This window comes from Tachysurus fulvidraco, chromosome 11, assembly GCF_022655615.1.
Source record: "Tachysurus fulvidraco isolate hzauxx_2018 chromosome 11, HZAU_PFXX_2.0, whole genome shotgun sequence".
NCBI classification, from domain to species: Eukaryota; Metazoa; Chordata; class Actinopteri; order Siluriformes; family Bagridae; genus Tachysurus; species Tachysurus fulvidraco.
The window spans coordinates 4,504,597-4,525,087 of NC_062528.1; the positions used below are offsets into that span (position 1 = coordinate 4,504,597).

A 20,491-nucleotide genomic window follows, 5' to 3' on the forward strand; every position below is an offset into this window, starting at 1 on the left:
CTGAAGACAGCGTCATGGTGGAGGACGTGCTCAAGGTGGTTGGAGCGAAGGTTGGATGGGAAAACATTTCCTCCGCTTCCTGCGTGATTAAAGCGGTAGTGGTGTTCTTAAAAGAACAGCATCTTTTTAATCGCATGCTAGAACGTGGACTTGTGCTAAATGAAAAAAATGGTGTACTGTTTCCTGTTGTTTACCCCCTCTATAAAAGTTACTATCTCAAACTGCCCACCTTTTTTTGCCCAATAAAGTGAAGTGTGAGCTCATGCGTTTTGGAAAACTTGCTAGTGCTTTTAAAATGATCCTGGGCTGTAAAAACCCTATCATACCCTAAACGACATTTAGGAGACAGGTGTTTAAGTTTCTGGACCCACCAAAAAATATGCAAGATATTTCATACTGTGTGAAGCAGAGGTGGCAAAAGTACACACATCCTTTACTCAAGTAGAAGTACAGATACTCATTTTTTAAAAGACTCCAGTAAAAGTTGAAGTAGTGACTACACTCTTTTACTCAAGTTAATGTAAAGAAGTATGGGCTCTAACATGTACTTAAGTAAAAAGTCGCCGTTACTACTACCTGTTTAGTGTCATGCTGGTAACTGGACGTCATGTTTTATATATATATATATATGTGTGTGTGTGTGTGTGTGTGTGTGTGTGTCTCTGTGTGTCTGTATATATAATTTTGGAGTGTGCTGATGGATATTTGTGTTCATCAGCCACAAGAGTGTTATGAAAGGCAGGCACTGATGTAGGTGAGGTAGGGTGGAGTCAGCGTTCACATTCATCCCAAAGGTGTTCAGTAGGGATGAGATCAGAAAACAACCACATATAGCAGGAAAGGTCAGGTGACCCAATACTTTTGGAAATATAATGTATACCAAGTGTATCACCAAGGCCATATCCCACTGTAGGGAGATTCCAGCTCTGTCCCTGAAAACAACTCAAAATTATTGTGATGTTTTACAAATGACAAAATTAATGTTAATTAAATTAAGCACTTCGTGTTTTTTGGGTTGACACCAGGGGCGGTTCTAGCATTTCATCTTTAGGGGTTTTAGCCCTCAATGAGAATTTAAAACAAGAAAAGTTCTATATTATATAATTATATGACAACTCTGGTAATAAGAATAGTGACATTTCACTGCTTTTGGTTTCCGTCTTTGCGTCTTTCCGCCAATTAACATTATAGATAAACGCCTCCAGCTCTGACTGTGCACGCTGCGCGTACCTGTGCTTCTCCGTTCTAATAAAGCAGACAGCTGAAGACGCACTTGTGAAAGACTACAACACACGCGTGTAAAAGCAAAGTAAAAAAAAATCGCTCTTGGATCAAACTGATAAATAATTTTCTTTCCCATCGACGACATGTAATGCATTTTAACATCATTTTTATTGTTTATTTATGAAAGTAAAAAATATCCTTATAGTTTTAGGGTGGCTGAGATTACAGACAGGGGGCTAAAGCCACCCTAAAAAAGGGCTAGAACCGCCCCTGGGTGACACAATTCACAACGTATTTGCCAGGAATCCTTTTTGACGCCGATTATTTCAAACATCTCCCTCATATATGGCCATGTGTGTTCAGGAATGTCCTCGTTGTTAGTTATTTTAACATCGGTGACTCCCTCTGAATGAACATTAGCCATTCCTTTTGTAGGCGCTGCTCATTGTTAGCTCCGCTATCCTTAGTCTATGTCTGATAGCCAGTACATAATACAGTACACCAGTCACATGGGGAAAAAGCCGCACAATAACAGGATGATAGGCTGGAAACAGCGCTCAATGAGAAGGAATAATGCTAAAAGTAACGAGTCCGTTTTGAAAATGTAAGAAGTAAAAAGTACAGATATTTGTGTTAAAATGTAATGAGTAAAAGTAAAAAGTTGTCCGAAAAAATAAATAGTGGAGTAAAGCACTGATACCAGAAAAATTTACAGTAACAAAGTGTTTTTACTCCGTTACTTCCCACCTGAAGTATGATGACACAACGTACATGATTTATGTGAGCACGGGCACTGTTAAGTGTTATGAATGTGGCGACATTAGGCATAAATGCCTGGCCTGTCCTCACAGGCAAGAGAAACGATCAGATGGTGGTGGAGCTGAGGTTGGAGGGGCGGCCGTTGAAGCGGCCAAACGAGAGTAGCTCACCGGGAGCACCGAGGAAAGTGCGGCACCTCCCGCTCAGCCTGAGTCGGTGCCCCCACAGGGATAAAAATGGGTTAAATGTGCTGGGTGTCTTCTTAGGAACAGATTTCCAAAAGCAAAACTGGGAGGGTGTAGTGGAGAGTGTGTGCACCAAATTGTCTAAATGAAAACGGTTGCTACCCCAGCTGTCCTACAGGGGGGGTTAGTTGCCAACAACCTGGCTGCTTAAACTCTGTGACACAGATTCAGTGTACTGCAACCACATGTAGCAGTTGGCGAGTTTCTTTTGGTCGGGTCAGCACTGGGTCAGAGCATCTCTACTCTATTTATCAGTACAAGAAGGTGGACAGGGCCTGGTGGACATCAGATCCAGGATAATGACATTTAGACTCTGAAGCTGTTCAGAGACTCTGGCAGGGCACAGCCACTGAGCTTTTGAGTAGAGCAGGGGAAATAAGTTTTGACACCTGTTTCTTATGAAGCCACAAGAAAAGCCCCTTTTGCAGTCAAGGCTGCTGTCTTCAGCAAGCCTGTGCTCTTGTTTTAGAACTCTGGATGCTTGAAGCTTGGCCACCTGGTGGGCTTTTCACCCAGAAGTTCTTGCAGAAAGCACTGGGATTAGATCACACCAATACTGGGCCAACTAACAGCAGATATATGGAGATCACTGCCTGCAGGCTGCAGGAGTTCCTGAATTGAGCACATGCTATTGTTCAGTGGAGAGAAGGAGACCACTATGACTTCCCTACACTTATAATCAGGGCTGCTGTGGAGGAGTGGAGAGAGAAGGAGAGACTACTCTTATCCTTTGCCACTCCAGCATTGGGCACCTTTGAGATGGCTGGGAGGAAATCTCTCTACATGCTCTCTGTGAAGGTGTGTCATACACGGTCCTTTGTGAGGAGCTCCAGCCAGCAGGTGGACTGAGTTTTTTGGCAATGATTCTTCCGCTGAAGGCTGCTGGTGGTCCCTGTACAAGCAACCAATAAAACAGACAGGTGACCTCCAGTGGAGGATAGTACATGGAGCGATATTCACAAACAGACATCAGGTGCAGCTCGATCCCAGGTTTGGGAAGGGTTGCCCATTCTGTTCAGAAACAGAGTCTTCTCTTTCTTTGCAGAGTGTAAGTGGCTTGAAAGTCTTTTCCTGCTGTTTTAGCAACAGAAAACAATGGTTTTCGGTTTAGGTGGTGCTTTCTCTTTGCAGGTTTTTATTTTTCTGCCAAAATACTCCGTAAGACAGAAACATACTATAGTTCTGCTAAACTTCGACCAGGCGATGTTCAAGGGCCTGTAGGCCTCATGGCTCAATGTCAAACATGCATACTATACCTTAGTGGGAAAGCTACCAGTGTTTATTTGCATTTGGGGATTAAATGAACTACTTTGTATATTCGATGAGAAAAACTCCAAATTGGTGCTGAATTTTCGATACTTTTTAAGTCGATGAGTAATTATTTTTGGACTTTTTCTAAGTATTAAGTTCTTCTTCTTTTCAAATACTCATTGTATCTAGGATGATACTACAAAATAGTGTTGTTGTATGGTATGAATTAAACTAAGGTATTAAAGGAGTTTAAAACTGAAAAAAATCTCTTTCTCTCACTCGCTGTTGCGCTCGCGCTCTCTCTCTCTCTCTCTCTCTCTCTCTCTCTCTCTCTCTCTCCCCCTCTCTCTCTGACAGAAATGTTTGTGGGAGGTGGAGTGTGGGAGGAAGAGCTGAATCTAAAGGAAACAAAGACCATGTACATGGTTCTACACTGAACCCTTCAAGACATTTACACACCAATATACAACAGCTTTTGTTTGTTTGTCTAATCTCCAAGATTTTCCACAGACTCGGAACTGAAGATATTATAGAGATCAAAGGCAGGGTCAAAGTCACTCACTCACTCACTCACACACACACACACACACACACACACACACAGTCAGTAAGAGAGAACGGATGGTGTATAAATCACTTATAAAAAGAAAACTCCTATAAGTCTAAGTCCTAACAGTGTACACACAGTGTGTATCAGTTTATAGTGGTGTGTAATTGTGTCTTCAAATGTGTATTACTGTGTACTCTGATGTGACTATGTGTATTGGTGTGTGTAATTGTGTGCACTGGTGTGTGAGACTGTGTGCACTGGTGTGTGTGAATGTGCATACTGGTGTGTGTGAATGTGCATACTGGTGTGTGTGAGATAGTGTGAACTGGTATATGTGTGTGTGTGATTTTGCGAACTGGTGTGTGTGTGTGTGTGTGTGTGGAGAATAAGGAAATAAAGAGAAATTCTTGACTAGTTTTTTTTTCCGCTTTAGTATTCAGAAGATTCAGTTATACAGTGAGTGACATTTGTTCAATCACAGACAACGTCACGGTCATGAGACCTAAACCATGAACTACTGTACGTGTGTGAGAGAGAGAGAGATCATGCGAACTGGTGTGCGTGTTGGGGTTGATTGTTGTACAGATGAGTGTGATTGCACATACTAGAGTGTGTGCGCAGTTGTGAATGTTGGTGTTTGTGTATGAATGTGCAAACTGGTGTGCATGATTGTGCATACTGGTTTATGTAAATGTGCATACTGGTGTGTGTGTGTGTGTGTGTGTGTGTGTGTGTGTGTGTGTGTGTGTGTGTGTGTGTGTGTGAGAGAGAGAGAGAGAGAGAGAGAGAGAGAGAGCGCGAGAGAGAGAGCGCGAGAGAGTGTGCAGCAGTGTGTGTCAAAGTGCACACTGTTGTGTGTTAATGTGTGTACTGGTGTGTGTGTGATTGTACACAGATGAGTGTATGTATGTTGTTGTGCATTAATGTGTGTACTGATGCATATTACAGTTATATAGTTGTGTATGTGATGTGTGTATAATTGTGTGAAATCAGCTGCTCTTACGTTGTTGAGCTCTGTCTGGTTGCCGAACAGCGGATGGTAGCGGCGATATTTGCCCTCGCGGTATTTAGCTATGATGAAATGCTTGCGCTTGTCGCTGCTGCTGAACGGACTCAGAGCCTCGCTGGGTGGGATGTTAGCTGCCCAAAACTGATTGGCTCGCTCGTTGCCCAGCTCTAGGAAGAGCTGTTAAAAAGATAAAAATAACAGAGAATAAGAGAAAAGAAAAACAGTTTGGATGGTTAGATAGATAGATAGAATTATTAAGTGGAGGAAGATGATCAGAACAGCATATTCTTTATCCTAGGTGTCCTTGGATACATCAGAGCCTGGCTCTCCCACCCATTGATCCTATCTGATAATATCTCTTTAACTGATGTAATTCGTTTATATATTTTTGAAATGAGTCCTTTAAGGTGCAGGAAAACCCAACTAATTATGACTAAGAAGGCATTTGGGGAACACTGAGGTTGAATAAATTGACCTGAAGATAATGTGGAAAATAACTTTTTTAAAGCAAGATTATCGTAACTGGTAAAAATATGAGCAATATAAAAAGTCACTACATTTAACTAAGCCCAGGTACTGCAATTGCATACAACAACAAGGGTTTTTTCCAGAGAAATGGACATGAAGAGAGTTGTAAAGGCAACAATGGCAACTTCATTGTGATCAGCACAACAAGTGACACACCAGTCTGTATGGAGAGGCCACAACCAATAAACAGCTCTTTGTAAGCTTGCTGCTCAATGTTTATTAAATTCAGGAAAGTCAACTATCCATCCTTTTTTTCCATTTCTCTGCCAATACATTTATATTTACATTTACGGCATTTAGCAGACACCCTTATCCAGACTGACTTACAACTGAGCAACTGAGGGTTAAGGGCCTTGCTCAGGGGCCCAGCAGTGGCAGCTAGGTGGACCTGGGGTTCAAACCCATGACCTTCCGATCAGTAGCCCAACACCTAAACCACTGAGCTGTCACATCCCATTAATCTGTCTACTATCGATTAACATCTTGCTGTCTTCTTTTATGTGGGGAAGCAAAAGGCCAAAAATATGTAATCATGGAGTACATTCATCTTGATAGAACTGATCTCACTGTTTATAGATGAAAAGAAAAAAGAAAAGTAAAAAACAAAAAATAATAATAATCACATTCCATGGTTGGAAATCGGATTCAAGTTTATTAAGTTGGCTTTAAACAGAACAGACTATAAACAATATTAATTCCCAAGTATTTAAATGTCTTTATAATCTGATCCATTTTATGACTGCTGTGGATGCATAAACGTTTTTAAAAAGTTTAGTTCATAACCTGAAAATTTCACTGTGTCAAACAGACGATAGTGGGTCAGATAGATAATCTGAGATTGTTTGCATATATGATAACTTTATACATAGTCTAACATTATTTAACACCACTGAATAGACTGAGACCCTCTAATCTAGCCACATGGGTTGCAAGCCAGTAATTTCTGTGACGATCCCACCTGGTGTAAAATGTGCCAAATTTAAACATGCAAGTTGTCAATGTGAATAGCATATGCAACCAGTCGAGGCCCATTTTAACCACGACTGCCACCGGCACAGTAGACCTTCAGGGTGCCGGCAAAACTTGGGCTACCGTTGGTCGAAGGAAGGAGAGGAGGGAGAATGGTTAGTAGGCAGAGAGAGAAGAGGAAACGCAGGAGTATAGGTCTGAGAATAGGGACACTGTTGGTACAATAACAGAGAAAGGAAAAGCGAGCTGGCAGACATGATAGAGAAAAGGTCAATATACTGTGTGTGCAGAAGACCGGGTGGAAGGGAAGAAAGGATGTAGTAATGGAGGGAGATACAAACTGTTTTATTATGGGGTGGATAGTAAGAGAAATGGGGTAGGAGTAATCCTGAAGGATGAGTTTGTGAGGAATGTTTTAGAGGTGAAAAGAGTGTAGGACAGGGTCATCAGTTTGAAGTTAGAAACTGAAAACGTGATGTTGAATGTGGTCAGTGGTTATGCTCCACAAGTAGGATGGGTTAGAAGAAAAGGAAGAGCTTCCAGATGATTGGGAATCTACAGCAGAAGTAATCAGGGAGACAGCGGGGAGGGTGCTAGGTGTGTCATCTTGAAGGAGAAAAGGATAACGAAACATGCTGGTGGAACGAGGAAGTACAGGACAGCATTCAGAGGAATAAAAGGAAGAAAGTAGACGAGGTTACAAGGAATCACAGCACAGTGTGAAAAGTGACATTTCAAAGGCCAAACAGAAAGCATACAATGAGTTGTATGACAGGTTAGACCCTACAGAAGGGGAGAAGGACTTGTACAGATTAGTGAGACTGAGATATAAAGATGAGAAAGATGTTTAATAGATAAGGTTGATTAAAGAGGAATGGAGAGTGTGCAGTGAAGATGAAAGGAGTATTTTGAGGAGCTGATGAATGAGGAAAATGAGAGGGAAAGAAGGGAGGAGGAGGTAAATATTGCAAAGCAAAAATAGTAAAGATTAGAAAGGATGAGGTGAGGAAGGCTCTGAGGAGAAACAAGAGTGGAAAGGCTGTTGGTCCAGATGACATGGCTGTGGAGGTGTGGAAGTGTCTATGAGTGACAGCAGTGGAGTTTCTGTCTAGATTGTTCAACAGGATTTTAGAGAGTGAGAAGATACCTGATTAATTGAGGAGAAGTGTTCTAGTGCTGATCTTTAAGAACAAGGGTGATGTCCCGAGTTGTAGTAATTACAGAGGTATAACATTGATGAGACAAACAATGAAGCTATGGGAAAGAGTAGTGGAAGTTGGGCTAAGAAAGGAAGTGAATAGGTTAGACAGAGGAGTTCAAGGTGGGGGGGGGGGCTACATCAAGTATCGGCCTTCTTGTTTGCTATGGTAATGAACAGGTTGACAGATGAAGTGAGACAGGTATTGCTGAAGACAATGATGTTTGCAGATGATAGTGAGAGTAAAAAGCAGGTGGAGGAACACCTGGAAAGGTGGAGGTCTGCTCTGGAAAGAATGGGAATGAAAGTCAGTCATAGTAAGACAGAAGAAATGTGTATGAACAAGAGGGATGGAAGTAGATCAGTGACGTTACAGGGGGCTGAAGTCAAGAAGGTGCAGGAGTTTATGTATTTGTGGTCAACCATCCAGTGTGAGGAGGAGAAGAGGTGAAGACTGGTTAAAGAGGGTGGAGAAAAGTGGGTGGAGTGTTGTGTGACAGAAGAGTGTCAGCAAGAATCAAAGGAAAGCTATGCTAGATAAGGTAAAGATAAGCATGTTGAGGATGGACAGTATTAGGAACGAGGACATCGGAGGGACAGCTCAGGTTGGCTGATTTGGGGACAAGGACAGAGAGACTAGATTAAGATGGTTTGTACAGAGGAGGGAGATGGTTATATTGTTAGAAGGATGTTCGAGATGGAGCTGCCAGGTAAGAGGTCAAGAGGAAGGACAAAGAGGAGATATATGGATGTGTAGAAAAAGGACATGAATTTAATTGGTGCGAGAGTAGAGGATGCTGAGGATAGAGTTAGATGGAAACAGATGATTTGCTGTAGTGGCCTCCAACAGGAAAAGCCGAAAGAAGAAGAAGAAGAAGAAGAAGAAGAAGAAGAAGAAGAAGAAGAAGAAGAAGAAGAAGAAGAAGAAGAAGAAGAATAGACTGAGAGTTAGTGTAATTTTGAAGCTAGTACAATTTTGTGCTGAAGCTAAGTTTATACTTTATTGTAGTTTCAGTTTGCTGTTTATTAGGTGATGAAGCTAGGCTTTTTTTTTGCTAAAATGTATTTGGTGTTCTAGCCAATGTTAAGCAGTGGGTTTTGTTTAAGTTTGTTATTTGTTGTAGGCAAGTTTAGGTTAGTGTGTCTTTTTCCCAGAGGCCAAAAAATAAAATAGGCTCCTGTTTCTTTGTGTCCATGTTCATCAGTGAATGTCTTTGTCATGTCACACTGTGTGGGAACTGTGTGGTTTTAAGAAGTTGTAGTATTTCTGCTTTCACCTAATTGGAGCTAAGCTTTATACCTAAAGTATGATTTTGTCATTTTTATTCTGAATATTTATATTTCTGTATCACTGCCCTGTGAAAATGTCCATTGTTAAGAAACTTAAACTGAACTAGTTGGAGTTTGTTTGTTTTTATAGCTATGTTGAAGCTAGTGCAGGAGTTTATTGAATGCTAGCTAATACTTTTAGGAACTATACTTTTAAGAATATCCCAAATTTATTTCAAACAAAAAAATAAACACCTTGTACTATGAGAAACTCGGTCGATATCCATAATAATAACAAAAAATAAGATTTTAAAAATAATTAAAACATAAAAAATATAGCATACCTGGACTAACTCCTCAGTCCACACCTTTTTGTCCATTTTGAGGCTCCGTACTTTTGATATGCTTGGACCCAGACTGCGGTGTTCTCCTATAAAATAAAAAAAACATTGATCACAATTCATTTTTTTTAATCTATAACTTGCCATTTTGTAAACTAATCCTTTATAATCTTCCTTTGAGTTTACTTTAATTGACAATATATACATGGTAGTTTATTTGTGCTGAAGATTTTCCTAAATTTTAAAATATCTTCATTAAATTGGTAAACAGACAGAGATTAGCAGTTGAAGGTTGAATCAGCAGCACAGAAACTTAACAACTGAGCTGCAAGTGTAGGTTTGTATTTGTGGTGTATTTATTTGGTATTTAATAACAGTTTGAATCAATAACAGTTCTAATGTGATAACTTTCTTTTGAATAACAATAAAAAATCAAGAAGGCAAAAACAATGCTGTGGTCCAGTTTATCATTAGCTGATTTTTCAGTAATTGTGTTAGAGACTTACAGTGTAGTAATGTTGCAGATATTCTGGTGATATTTACTGTATTTACTATAGTAAACAGTATACTGTGGTTTGTAGCTTACTAAGAGTCATTGTTTGTTGCCATTATATTCAAGACATTTTACATTATATTCAAGACATTACGCTTTACCTGCACAGCGCTTGCAGAAGACAACTCCAAGATTAATAGCTGCCCACTCAGGTTTGGTGGCGCTACAGTCAGAACATATCTGATTGGATGGCTCCGACCATATCTTCTCTGCAACCTCATAGTTAGAAAGGGCCTCGGCAATGGAGTTCCTCATTGCCTCCACCCACTGTTCTTTTAGCTGGTCAGTTTCTGCCACAAAACTACACACAGGGATACAATCATTATTACCATCATTACAATAAACAAGACCTCTGTCACGATCACTACAACTGACCTCTGTCACAATCACTACAACTGACCTCTGTCACGATCACTACAACTGACCTCCATCACCGATCACTACAACTGACCTCTGTCACAATCACTACAACTGACCTCCATCACCGATCACTACAACTGACCTCCATCACCGATCACTACAACTGACCTCTGTCACAATCACTACAACTGACCTCTGTCACGATCACTACAACTGACCTCCGTCACCGATCACTACAACTGACCTCCATCACCGATCACTACAACTGACCTCTGTCACAATCACTACAACTGACCTCCATCACCGATCACTACAACTGACCTCTGTCACGATCACTACAACTGACCTCCGTCACCGATCACTACAACTGACCTCCATCACCGATCACTACAACTGACCTCTGTCACAATCACTACAACTGACCTCCATCACCGATCACTACAACTGACCTCTGTCACAATCACTACAACTGACCTCCATCACCGATCACTACAACTGACCTCTGTCACGATCACTACAACTGACCTCTGTCACAATCACTACAACTGACCTCTGTCACAATCACTACAACTGACCTCTGTCACAATCACTACAACTGACCTCCGTCACGATCACTACAACTGACCTCCGTCACCGATCACTACAACTGACCTCCATCACCGATCACTACAACTGACCTCTGTCACAATCACTACAACTGACCTCCATCACCGATCACTACAACTGACCTCCATCACCGATCACTACAACTGACCTCCATCACCGGTCACTACAACTGACCTCTGTCACAATCACTACAACTGACCTCTGTCACGATCACTACAACTGACCTCTGTCACGATCACTACAACTGACCTCCGTCACGATCACTACAACTGACCTCTGTCACAATCACTACAACTGACCTCTGTCACAATCACTACAACTGACCTCCATCACCGATCACTACAACTGACCTCCGTCACGATCACTCCAACTGACCTCCGTCACGATCACTACAACTGACCTCTGTCACGATCACTACAACTGACCTCCGTCACGATCACTACAACTGACCTCTGTCACAATCACTACAACTGACCTCCATCACCGATCACTACAACTGACCTCTGTCACGATCACTACAACTGACCTCTGTCACGATCAATACAACTGACCTCCGTCACGATCACTACAACTGACCTCCGTCACGATCACTACAACTGACCTCTGTCACAATCACTACAACTGACCTCCATCACCGATCACTACAACTGACCTCTGTCACGATCACTACAACTGACCTCTGTCACGATCAATACAACTGACCTCCGTCACGATCACTACAACTGACCTCCGTCACGATCACTACAACTGACCTCCATCACCGATCACTACAACTGACCTCCGTCACGATCACTACAACTGACCTCCGTCACCATCCAACTTCACTGAACTCCATAACCAATCACTACAACTGACATCCATCACTATATACCTTCACTGACCTCCATCACAAATCAATACAACTGATCTCCATCACTGCTCATTGTAACTGATCACAGTCACTGATCACTATAACTAATCACAGTCTCCGATCACTACAACTGACCTCTGTCACAATCACTATAACTGACCTCCATCACCGATCACTACAAATGACCTCTGTCACGATCACTACAACTGACCTCCGTCACCAATCACTACAAATGACCTCTGTCACAATCACTACAACTGACCTCCGTCACCAATCACTACAACTGACCTCCGTCACCGATCACTACAACTGACCTCCATCACCGATCACTACAACTGACCTCTGTCACAATCACTACAACTGACCTCCATCACCGATCACTACAACTGACCTCTGTCACGATCACTACAACTGACCTCTGTCACGATCACTACAACTGACCTCCGTCACCGATCACTACAACTGACCTCCATCACCGATCACTACAACTGACCTCTGTCACAATCACTACAACTGACCTCCATCACCGATCACTACAACTGACCTCTGTCACAATCACTACAACTGACCTCCATCACCGATCACTACAACTGACCTCTGTCACGATCACTACAACTGACCTCTGTCACAATCACTACAACTGACCTCTGTCACAATCACTACAACTGACCTCTGTCACGATCACTACAACTGACCTCCGTCACGATCACTACAACTGACCTCCGTCACCGATCACTACAACTGACCTCCATCACCGATCACTACAACTGACCTCTGTCACAATCACTACAACTGACCTCCATCACCGATCACTACAACTGACCTCCATCACCGATCACTACAACTGACCTCCATCACCGATCACTACAACTGACCTCTGTCACAATCACTACAACTGACCTCTGTCACGATCACTACAACTGACCTCTGTCACGATCACTACAACTGACCTCTGTCACGATCACTACAACTGACCTCTGTCACAATCACTACAACTGACCTCCATCACCGATCACTACAACTGACCTCCATCACCGATCACTACAACTGACCTCCGTCACGATCACTCCAACTGACCTCCGTCACGATCACTACAACTGACCTCTGTCACGATCACTACAACTGACCTCCGTCACGATCACTACAACTGACCTCTGTCACAATCACTACAACTGACCTCTGTCACGATCACTACAACTGACCTCTGTCACGATCACTACAACTGACCTCTGTCATGATCACTACAACTGACCTCTGTCACAATCACTACAACTGACCTCTGTCACGATCACTACAACTGACCTCCGTCACCGATCACTACAACTGACCTCTGTCACGATCACTACAACTGACCTCTGTCACGATCAATACAACTGACCTCCGTCACGATCACTACAACTGACCTCCGTCACGATCACTACAACTGACCTCCATCACCGATCACTACAACTGACCTCCGTCACGATCACTACAACTGACCTCCGTCACCATCCAACTTCACTGAACTCCATAACCAATCACTACAACTGACATCCATCACTATATACCTTCACTGACCTCCATCACAAATCAATACAACTGATCTCCATCACTGCTCATTGTAACTGATCACAGTCACTGATCACTATAACTAATCACAGTCTCCGATCACTACAACTGACCTCTGTCACAATCACTACAACTGACCTCCATCACCGATCACTACAAATGACCTCTGTCACGATCACTACAACTGACCTCCGTCACCAATCACTACAAATGACCTCTGTCACAATCACTACAACTGACCTCCGTCACCAATCACTACAACTGACCTCCGTCACCAATCACTACAACTGACCTCCGTCGCTCATCACTATAACTGACCTCCATCACTGACCTTCCTCACTGATCATTAACTGACCTTCAATACTGATCACTATAACTGACCACTAGCACTGAGCATCATCAGACACAAAGACACACAGAGAGAAACAGATGACTAACCTGAATACGCGGTAAGGTGTGGTCAGGTCAAACGCTTTTCTGTCCATGTCCTTCACATTCCCAACATTCATATCTATAGCCGTGATCCCGATACCCAGCTTATAGTCCTGAACAACAAACCAGAGTATTTAGCAACCACACACACACACAAACACACACACACACACACACACACACACACACACACACACACACACACAAACACACACACGTTAATACACAGCAGGTTTCTGACATGTGGCAATTAAGAGATTTAAGAAATGCTGCAGTGTTTCCTCAACACACTGAAACCACACACACACACACACACACACACACACACACACACACACACACACACGTGATATGTATGTAACTATGTGCATAAAACATGTTAAACTTCAGAACACCAAAAACACTATTACAGTTGCTGTTGATATTAATATTAATTACCTCAGCATTTTTGTAAAGGAACACTTTATCTCCACACACTATGGTGTAGAGTTTTGAGCGCAGGCCCCGGAGCTCCAGGTAGCCTTTCATCTCTGAGGTCACACAGGGGTTAAGGGTCAACTCAGCGCTTGACTTCAGGCGAGATGAATTAATAATTTCTTGTAGCACAGACAGCCACTCATTCCTCTCCGCTATCACACAAACACAGGACAAACACAGAAGTAAGTAGATTTCCTCCAAAAACATAAAATTTCTTTTTAAGAAATTTGTTAATCACAGCACACAATCCACAATGAAGAGGACATTAGAACTAATGTAATGGACACGACATGTTAACCACAGATGAACCACACCTAAAACTACACCAGTATGTGTGTGTGAGATCACAGGGGAAGTGGACATAGTCTGAGATGGTGTGTCAATTTACACTCAAGTGTATTGGTTGTTAGCTGCATTAGCCTCATATCCAGTTCATGAATGAAGCAGCCGAACAGGTCCAGGGTGTTTGAGTAGCTTTCAGAGTGAACTAATATTCATGTGACCGAGTGTTTCAGAGTGGATTTTCCTTTTACAGGTTCTGGTAGAAACCAATCAATAAGACTTTTAAAGTAGAAACCATTTAAAAAGCTAAGAATATAATACAGACACACTGATTTATCATAAGAACACACACACACACACACACGTGTACTTACAGTCACTTTCAGCCCGAAACAGAAAGGTGCGGTTATGAGTGACCACCTCAAACTTCTGATCTCCCACACTGGCCACTGACGTGATGGAGGATGTGGGAATGATCCGCTTTGAATAGATGTCCTAAAAATAAAAACAAACAAACAAAAAAAAAAATTACCAATTACATCAAACACACATTGCACCAACATTACTTTCTGAAGTGGGTAATTTCATGTATTAAATTATTATTCAAATTAAAAGTACTTTTAAGCAAATTAATACTTTTAAGTGAAGTATATTAAAATTAATGTGTAATTATTACTAATAGTAATGATTATAATAAAATAGAAAGTTTATGAAACAATGACTACATTAAATCCACCACATATTTGAAACCTGGTATTAATATACAATGTACTAATATAAAATTATAATGCAATTAATTTGATTTAATGTATACCACAATAATTAAATTAATATAATTCATTAATAATCAAATGTATATTTTTATATAATGATAATTATTTGATTTAGACATCCAGTGAAACTATTAAATCTCAACAGGTCCGGTTAAATCAATCAGAAATCATTTCCCTAAACACAAATTAAACACACCTTGTCGTTGTCAAAGTATCGCAGGTAATCAGTGTCCAGTTTGACCCAACGCCGCTGATAGATCAGAGACCTGAGGAAACAAAACCTTCATTAAAATTCAGGAAAATGTTTTCATCAAAATAGAAGCTGATTGACTTTGTTAATTAATATACTTTAATCTGCACTTTAGTTATAAATGATAAAACTCAGCTTCATTAACATCAGAGCTGATCAGATTTAAAAGCACATAAATCTTCATCACAATAATAAAGTCATTAAACTGGGACTTATTTAATTCAGAAAGTGAGAAAGTGAAGAGCAAAGCAAATTCAACACGCTTATTCGCATGCACTTTCTGTGGCTTCACAGGGACTGGTACAGTTTTCCGATGCATGTAAATGCTTTTCACAGCTTCACAACTAATGGAAGGTGTGAGTGTGTGTTTGTTCACCATGTTATTGCCCCCTCAGCCTGGCTGTATGTCACTAATGTTCATGTAAATGTTTAAACAGATTTTATTCAATAAAACTCAAGGAAGATGATGTGATGAGATTTCATATTCTCTTCTTATCACAGTGGTTTAAAAAAAATTAACAAAGCAACTAATGGAGTCGAATCATGTCTGAAACTTCTAGAGCTGTGATGCCCCCCAAAGGAAGCTTTTGGAACTACAGCTTGGCAAAAGGAAACTAAACAATTTTAAACTTTATATTAATAGGAAGCTGTTGTTGTGGGAAAATTTCAAGAGAGTTTATTCAGTTTATTCAGTTTAGTCAGGAAACTGTCAACACACACAAACACACATTTATCTCAGTGGTAAAAATGTGTAGTACATGTTGAACACTACAAAAGGTATGCTGGGTGCTTGTGTGCGTGTGTGTGTGTGTGTGTGTGTGTGTGTGTGTGTGTGTGTGTGTGTGTGTGTGTGTGTAAGTCTTTAGTGTAACTGGACACTGGACACTGTATTGTTTACCCCTGTGGAGGGTTCTTGTCGAGCCAGCCCATCTTGATGACCGGGCTGAGTTGGGGGGTGGGGTCATCCCTGGGGGGCGGAGACACCGGTCCTGTGGCAGGCAGGTAGATGCTGTTCTGGCTGCTGGAGAGTCGGCTGTAATCCTCGATCCATGATTGTCGCCTGAGAGAGTTATAAAGACCAGAGTGTTTTAAACGTGACTGGAGAGTTGAGGTGTTGATACTGACTGAGTGACTTCACAGACTACACTAAAGCAGGGTCTGAATATTGAAATGGTCTGAACATAATTCTCTGAACAAATTACTGGGTCTTTTCATGAGTCGAGGCAGCTTGCGCTCAAGTTTAATGACAACACTGCTTGTTTGTGCTCTGCCTCAACACTCTATTAAATACAATGACTTAACACCTGAAAAATAAAACTTACAAGGAGCTGATCACCAGAACACGACAATAACAACACAAACTATCAGTACTGATTGGTATCCTAACACACACACACACACACACACACACAGAGTAAAAAAATAATACCATGTCATGACATCAAATAAATGCATTATATAGATTAGATATCTATAAAATCTATAATTTAATGATCTATAATATAACAATATACTCTTCATATACTCAACCTCTGAATCTTTTACAAACATCTCACGCATGTTTTAAACATCTCCAGCTGATCGATCACTAATTCATGTCTCACAATAGCCACATTTAACAGGTTGCTATGCCAACCTGAAGGCGCCTTCTGCTCAGACCTGCCCTCTTGTGGACACTGCTTTTATTCTCTGTGTGTACAAGATACACAGATCCGTGTTGCTCTTGAGTTTCACTCTGCCTACAATTTCTGAATATAAACAAATGAGAAGCTAAATGAAACATCACACCGCTCCTATAGTACAGTGCTGTGTTACAGGACAGTCAACTTACTTCTCCGTCACAGACTCGTCTTCATCAAGTAGCTCATCATCACTGTACAGGCTGCTGCGATGAGACCCGCGCACACGTGGAAGAGGCAGGAGTGTGCTCTAATGGACAACAAGGCTGTCAATCAAAGTGAAGTACCATAAAGTGCACATGCACATACACGCACACACACACAAACACATACACAAAGACACACAAAGACACACACACACCTTATCTGCCATTTCTACAGGATTGCTGTTTGTACTCTTTGCTGTGTCGAGCTCCTCATAGCTGTCTGAACTGCCTGTAGAGTCCAACCCTAAACACACACACACACACACACATACATATATATATATATATATTAAATTCAATCCAAATAAAAAAGCAGTGTGAAACTGACCAGGACACAAACAAAGAACATTTAGGTCAACAAGAAACCTGAACGCTTGTAAAGGCTTTTCACAGCTTCACCACTAAAGAAAGAGACGGTTCAGGTGAGACGCCTCAGGTGAGCACATGGGTTTTAATACAACGGATATCATAAGTAATCTGCACCAGCTGACCTTCTTACCATCTTATCTTCTGCACTACTGTTTGTTTTAATCAATATTAAATAATGACTTCCTCTAAATAAATTACAGATTAAATATAAAATCTCATTAGAATAAATACTTTGATCTTTTTTTTTTAATGACAAGAAGTAATGTAAAAAATGTCATGAAAGCTGCTCAGAGTTTTAGACATTTTGCTACTGAATATTTAAAAAAAGGTTTGAGGAATGAAACTCTGTTATTGTGGTTTGTAGGCTTTATAAAGGGAACTGATGTGTATAAAACATGTAAGAAATCTTTGACTGGAAGTGTCTCGCTTTAAACAAGCTGGTATCAGAGCGACTTTTCACTGTGTTTCACTCTGCACTGAAACAGAGGAAGTGTGAAAATATTAACAGCTGAATTTTAAACTGAAATTGTGAACAATGATATGTTTTTATTCTACTCACGTCTCTGACTGGGCACCGACGCGGCCGCTAGCTGAGAGGTTTCTACACGGGTATTTATTTGGGCTGAGATGTCCAGAACAGAGAGATCATCTGCTGGAGACGAGCTGGAGGAGAGAGAGAGAGAGAGAGAGAGAGAGAGAGAGAGAGAGAGAGAGAGAGAGAGAGACAGACAGACAGACAGACAGACAGACAGACAGAGAGGGAGAGAGGGAGAGAGGGAGAGAGGGAGAGAGGAAGAGAGAGACAAACAGATAGACAGACAGAGAGAAAGAGAGGGAGAGAGAGAGAGAGACAGAGACAGAGAAGGAGAAAGGAGAGAATTTATAAACACTTTATTCAGAGATATTTTTAATATTCATGGCTAAAATGTAAAGGAACGCTAGTTGTGGGTTCTAACACTATTCTACTGTCATGTTGTACACAATAACACAAACACACTGATCACAATCAGCGCACAATAACCACTCGAGCACAAAAGATGATCAGCTAAATGTTTTGAGTGTAACAGTAATCAAAGATCAGCATGAAGCGTAAAGACCTTTGCTCTAAATAACTTCAGGCTGTCTGCAGCTGCAGGACACAAACACTGCTTTGGTCTGAACAGAGGTAAGTGCTTAGTTGTATAATTAAAAATAAAAGGAGATAAAATAAGTAAGTCTCTCAGGATGAGACCATCTGCCTAATGCTGTAAATGTAAATGTAAGGAAGAAAGTCCTGCTGCAGAAACACACAGTATTTTAAAAAAAACTGTTCTCCAATATTGATCTCCACTGTATATTAAACACACACACACGCTGACACACACGCTGACACACACGCTGACACACACGCTGACACACACGCTGACACACACAAAAAAAGCAACAGATAACAAAAATGATACACTTATCACACTAATAAAAACATTCAGGTTTTAGCTTCCCTTTAATTCCCTAATTTAATAAGATGATAAAGAATTATTTCTTGTCTGTTAACTGATGTATCATCTGATCCTGAAGTGTGAGACAAACTGCTGGAGAAATTATTGAACAATATGTGTAACTAATGGTGAAGACGGTCCTACTCTATCTCACACACACACACACACACACACACACACACACACACACACACACAAACACACACACACATACACATATGCACGCACACACACACATACACAAACACGCACACACACATACACAAACACACACACACACATACACAAACACACACACACACACACACACACACACACACACACGCACATACACACACACACATATACGTGCACACACACACACGGCTGACCTGCGTGGTGTGTTTTCAGGTCTGAGGTTAGTAGCAGATCATTTTCGATGCTGGATGCTGAAGTTTATAGTATTCAGCTTTGTGTGCATTTCTGCTTGTGTAGTTAGTGTGAGAACCTTTTCTGTGCTCCACATGAAGCCTGTGTACCTCCTACATACACTGTTCAGTGTCTAATCCACTGCCAGTTCCTTTATCTCTCTTAGCACTGGCCTTGTTACACTCATGATGAGATTTCATCAGAAGTAGAGAAATCATTTCTTCCTATTTTTTATTAAACAGCGACATTTTATGCACCAAGTGAGGTCTTATTCACAACCATGTTCTATAGGCTGTAATATAAATATATACAAAAGAAACCAAGAAACCTCAAAGGAGAAGCGTAAACACCTCTGTCCTGAAAACTTTACCTCTGACTGATAAAAATCTCTGACACTGGAGACTCATTCCATTAAAAGTTAAACACAAAGAAAACTTCATCAACGTAATCAGCTGTTACTATAGAAACGACTAAACAAAATCATGTACTCCAGTGAAAATGAATTCATATTATTAATATAATTGTTATTAATGCACAATGAAATTTGTAATGAATATTAATTAAACATGCTTGTTAATGTTTTATTGCTTCCACACATTCTGCTTACACCTTTTCCAATAAAAACCCTAAAACTTCTGTTTCTGCAGCTTCCTGTTACTCAAACGTTTCGGGTTTCCCGTAACCCCATGACACCAGAGCTGAACATTTTCTGATGAGGCAAACTCTGACCTGCTGTTCAGTCACGTTCTACTAAACACGTCATAGACATGTGACTGTGTTAAAAATAGACTGAAATCCAGAGAGCTGAACACAAGAGACGTTGAGTTCTGACTAAAATTTTTCTCCACAGTAATTGATGTTTATTTCGTTTTTTTAA

General features: G+C 40.9%; 1 protein-coding gene across 6 annotated transcripts in view; it reads right to left on the reverse strand.

The window, feature by feature from the left end:
- Positions 1–20,491, reverse strand: part of LOC113637856 (arf-GAP with Rho-GAP domain, ANK repeat and PH domain-containing protein 1) — a 66,030-nt gene that overhangs the window by 27,253 nt on the left and 18,286 nt on the right. For all 6 annotated transcript variants that reach the window (XM_047820426.1, XM_047820425.1, XM_047820424.1 and 3 more), the window contains 11 exons: positions 18,288–18,391; positions 17,515–17,603; positions 17,306–17,403; positions 16,373–16,534; positions 15,421–15,490; positions 14,826–14,946; positions 14,131–14,321; positions 13,699–13,805; positions 9,998–10,197; positions 9,347–9,432; positions 5,033–5,215 (listed from right to left, as the gene is read on the reverse strand). In XM_047820426.1, coding sequence (XP_047676382.1) covers positions 5,033–5,215; positions 9,347–9,432; positions 9,998–10,197; positions 13,699–13,805; positions 14,131–14,321; positions 14,826–14,946; positions 15,421–15,490; positions 16,373–16,534; positions 17,306–17,403; positions 17,515–17,603; positions 18,288–18,391 — 1,411 coding nt within the window. The remainder of the gene's footprint in view (positions 1–5,032; positions 5,216–9,346; positions 9,433–9,997; positions 10,198–13,698; positions 13,806–14,130; positions 14,322–14,825; positions 14,947–15,420; positions 15,491–16,372; positions 16,535–17,305; positions 17,404–17,514; positions 17,604–18,287; positions 18,392–20,491) is intronic.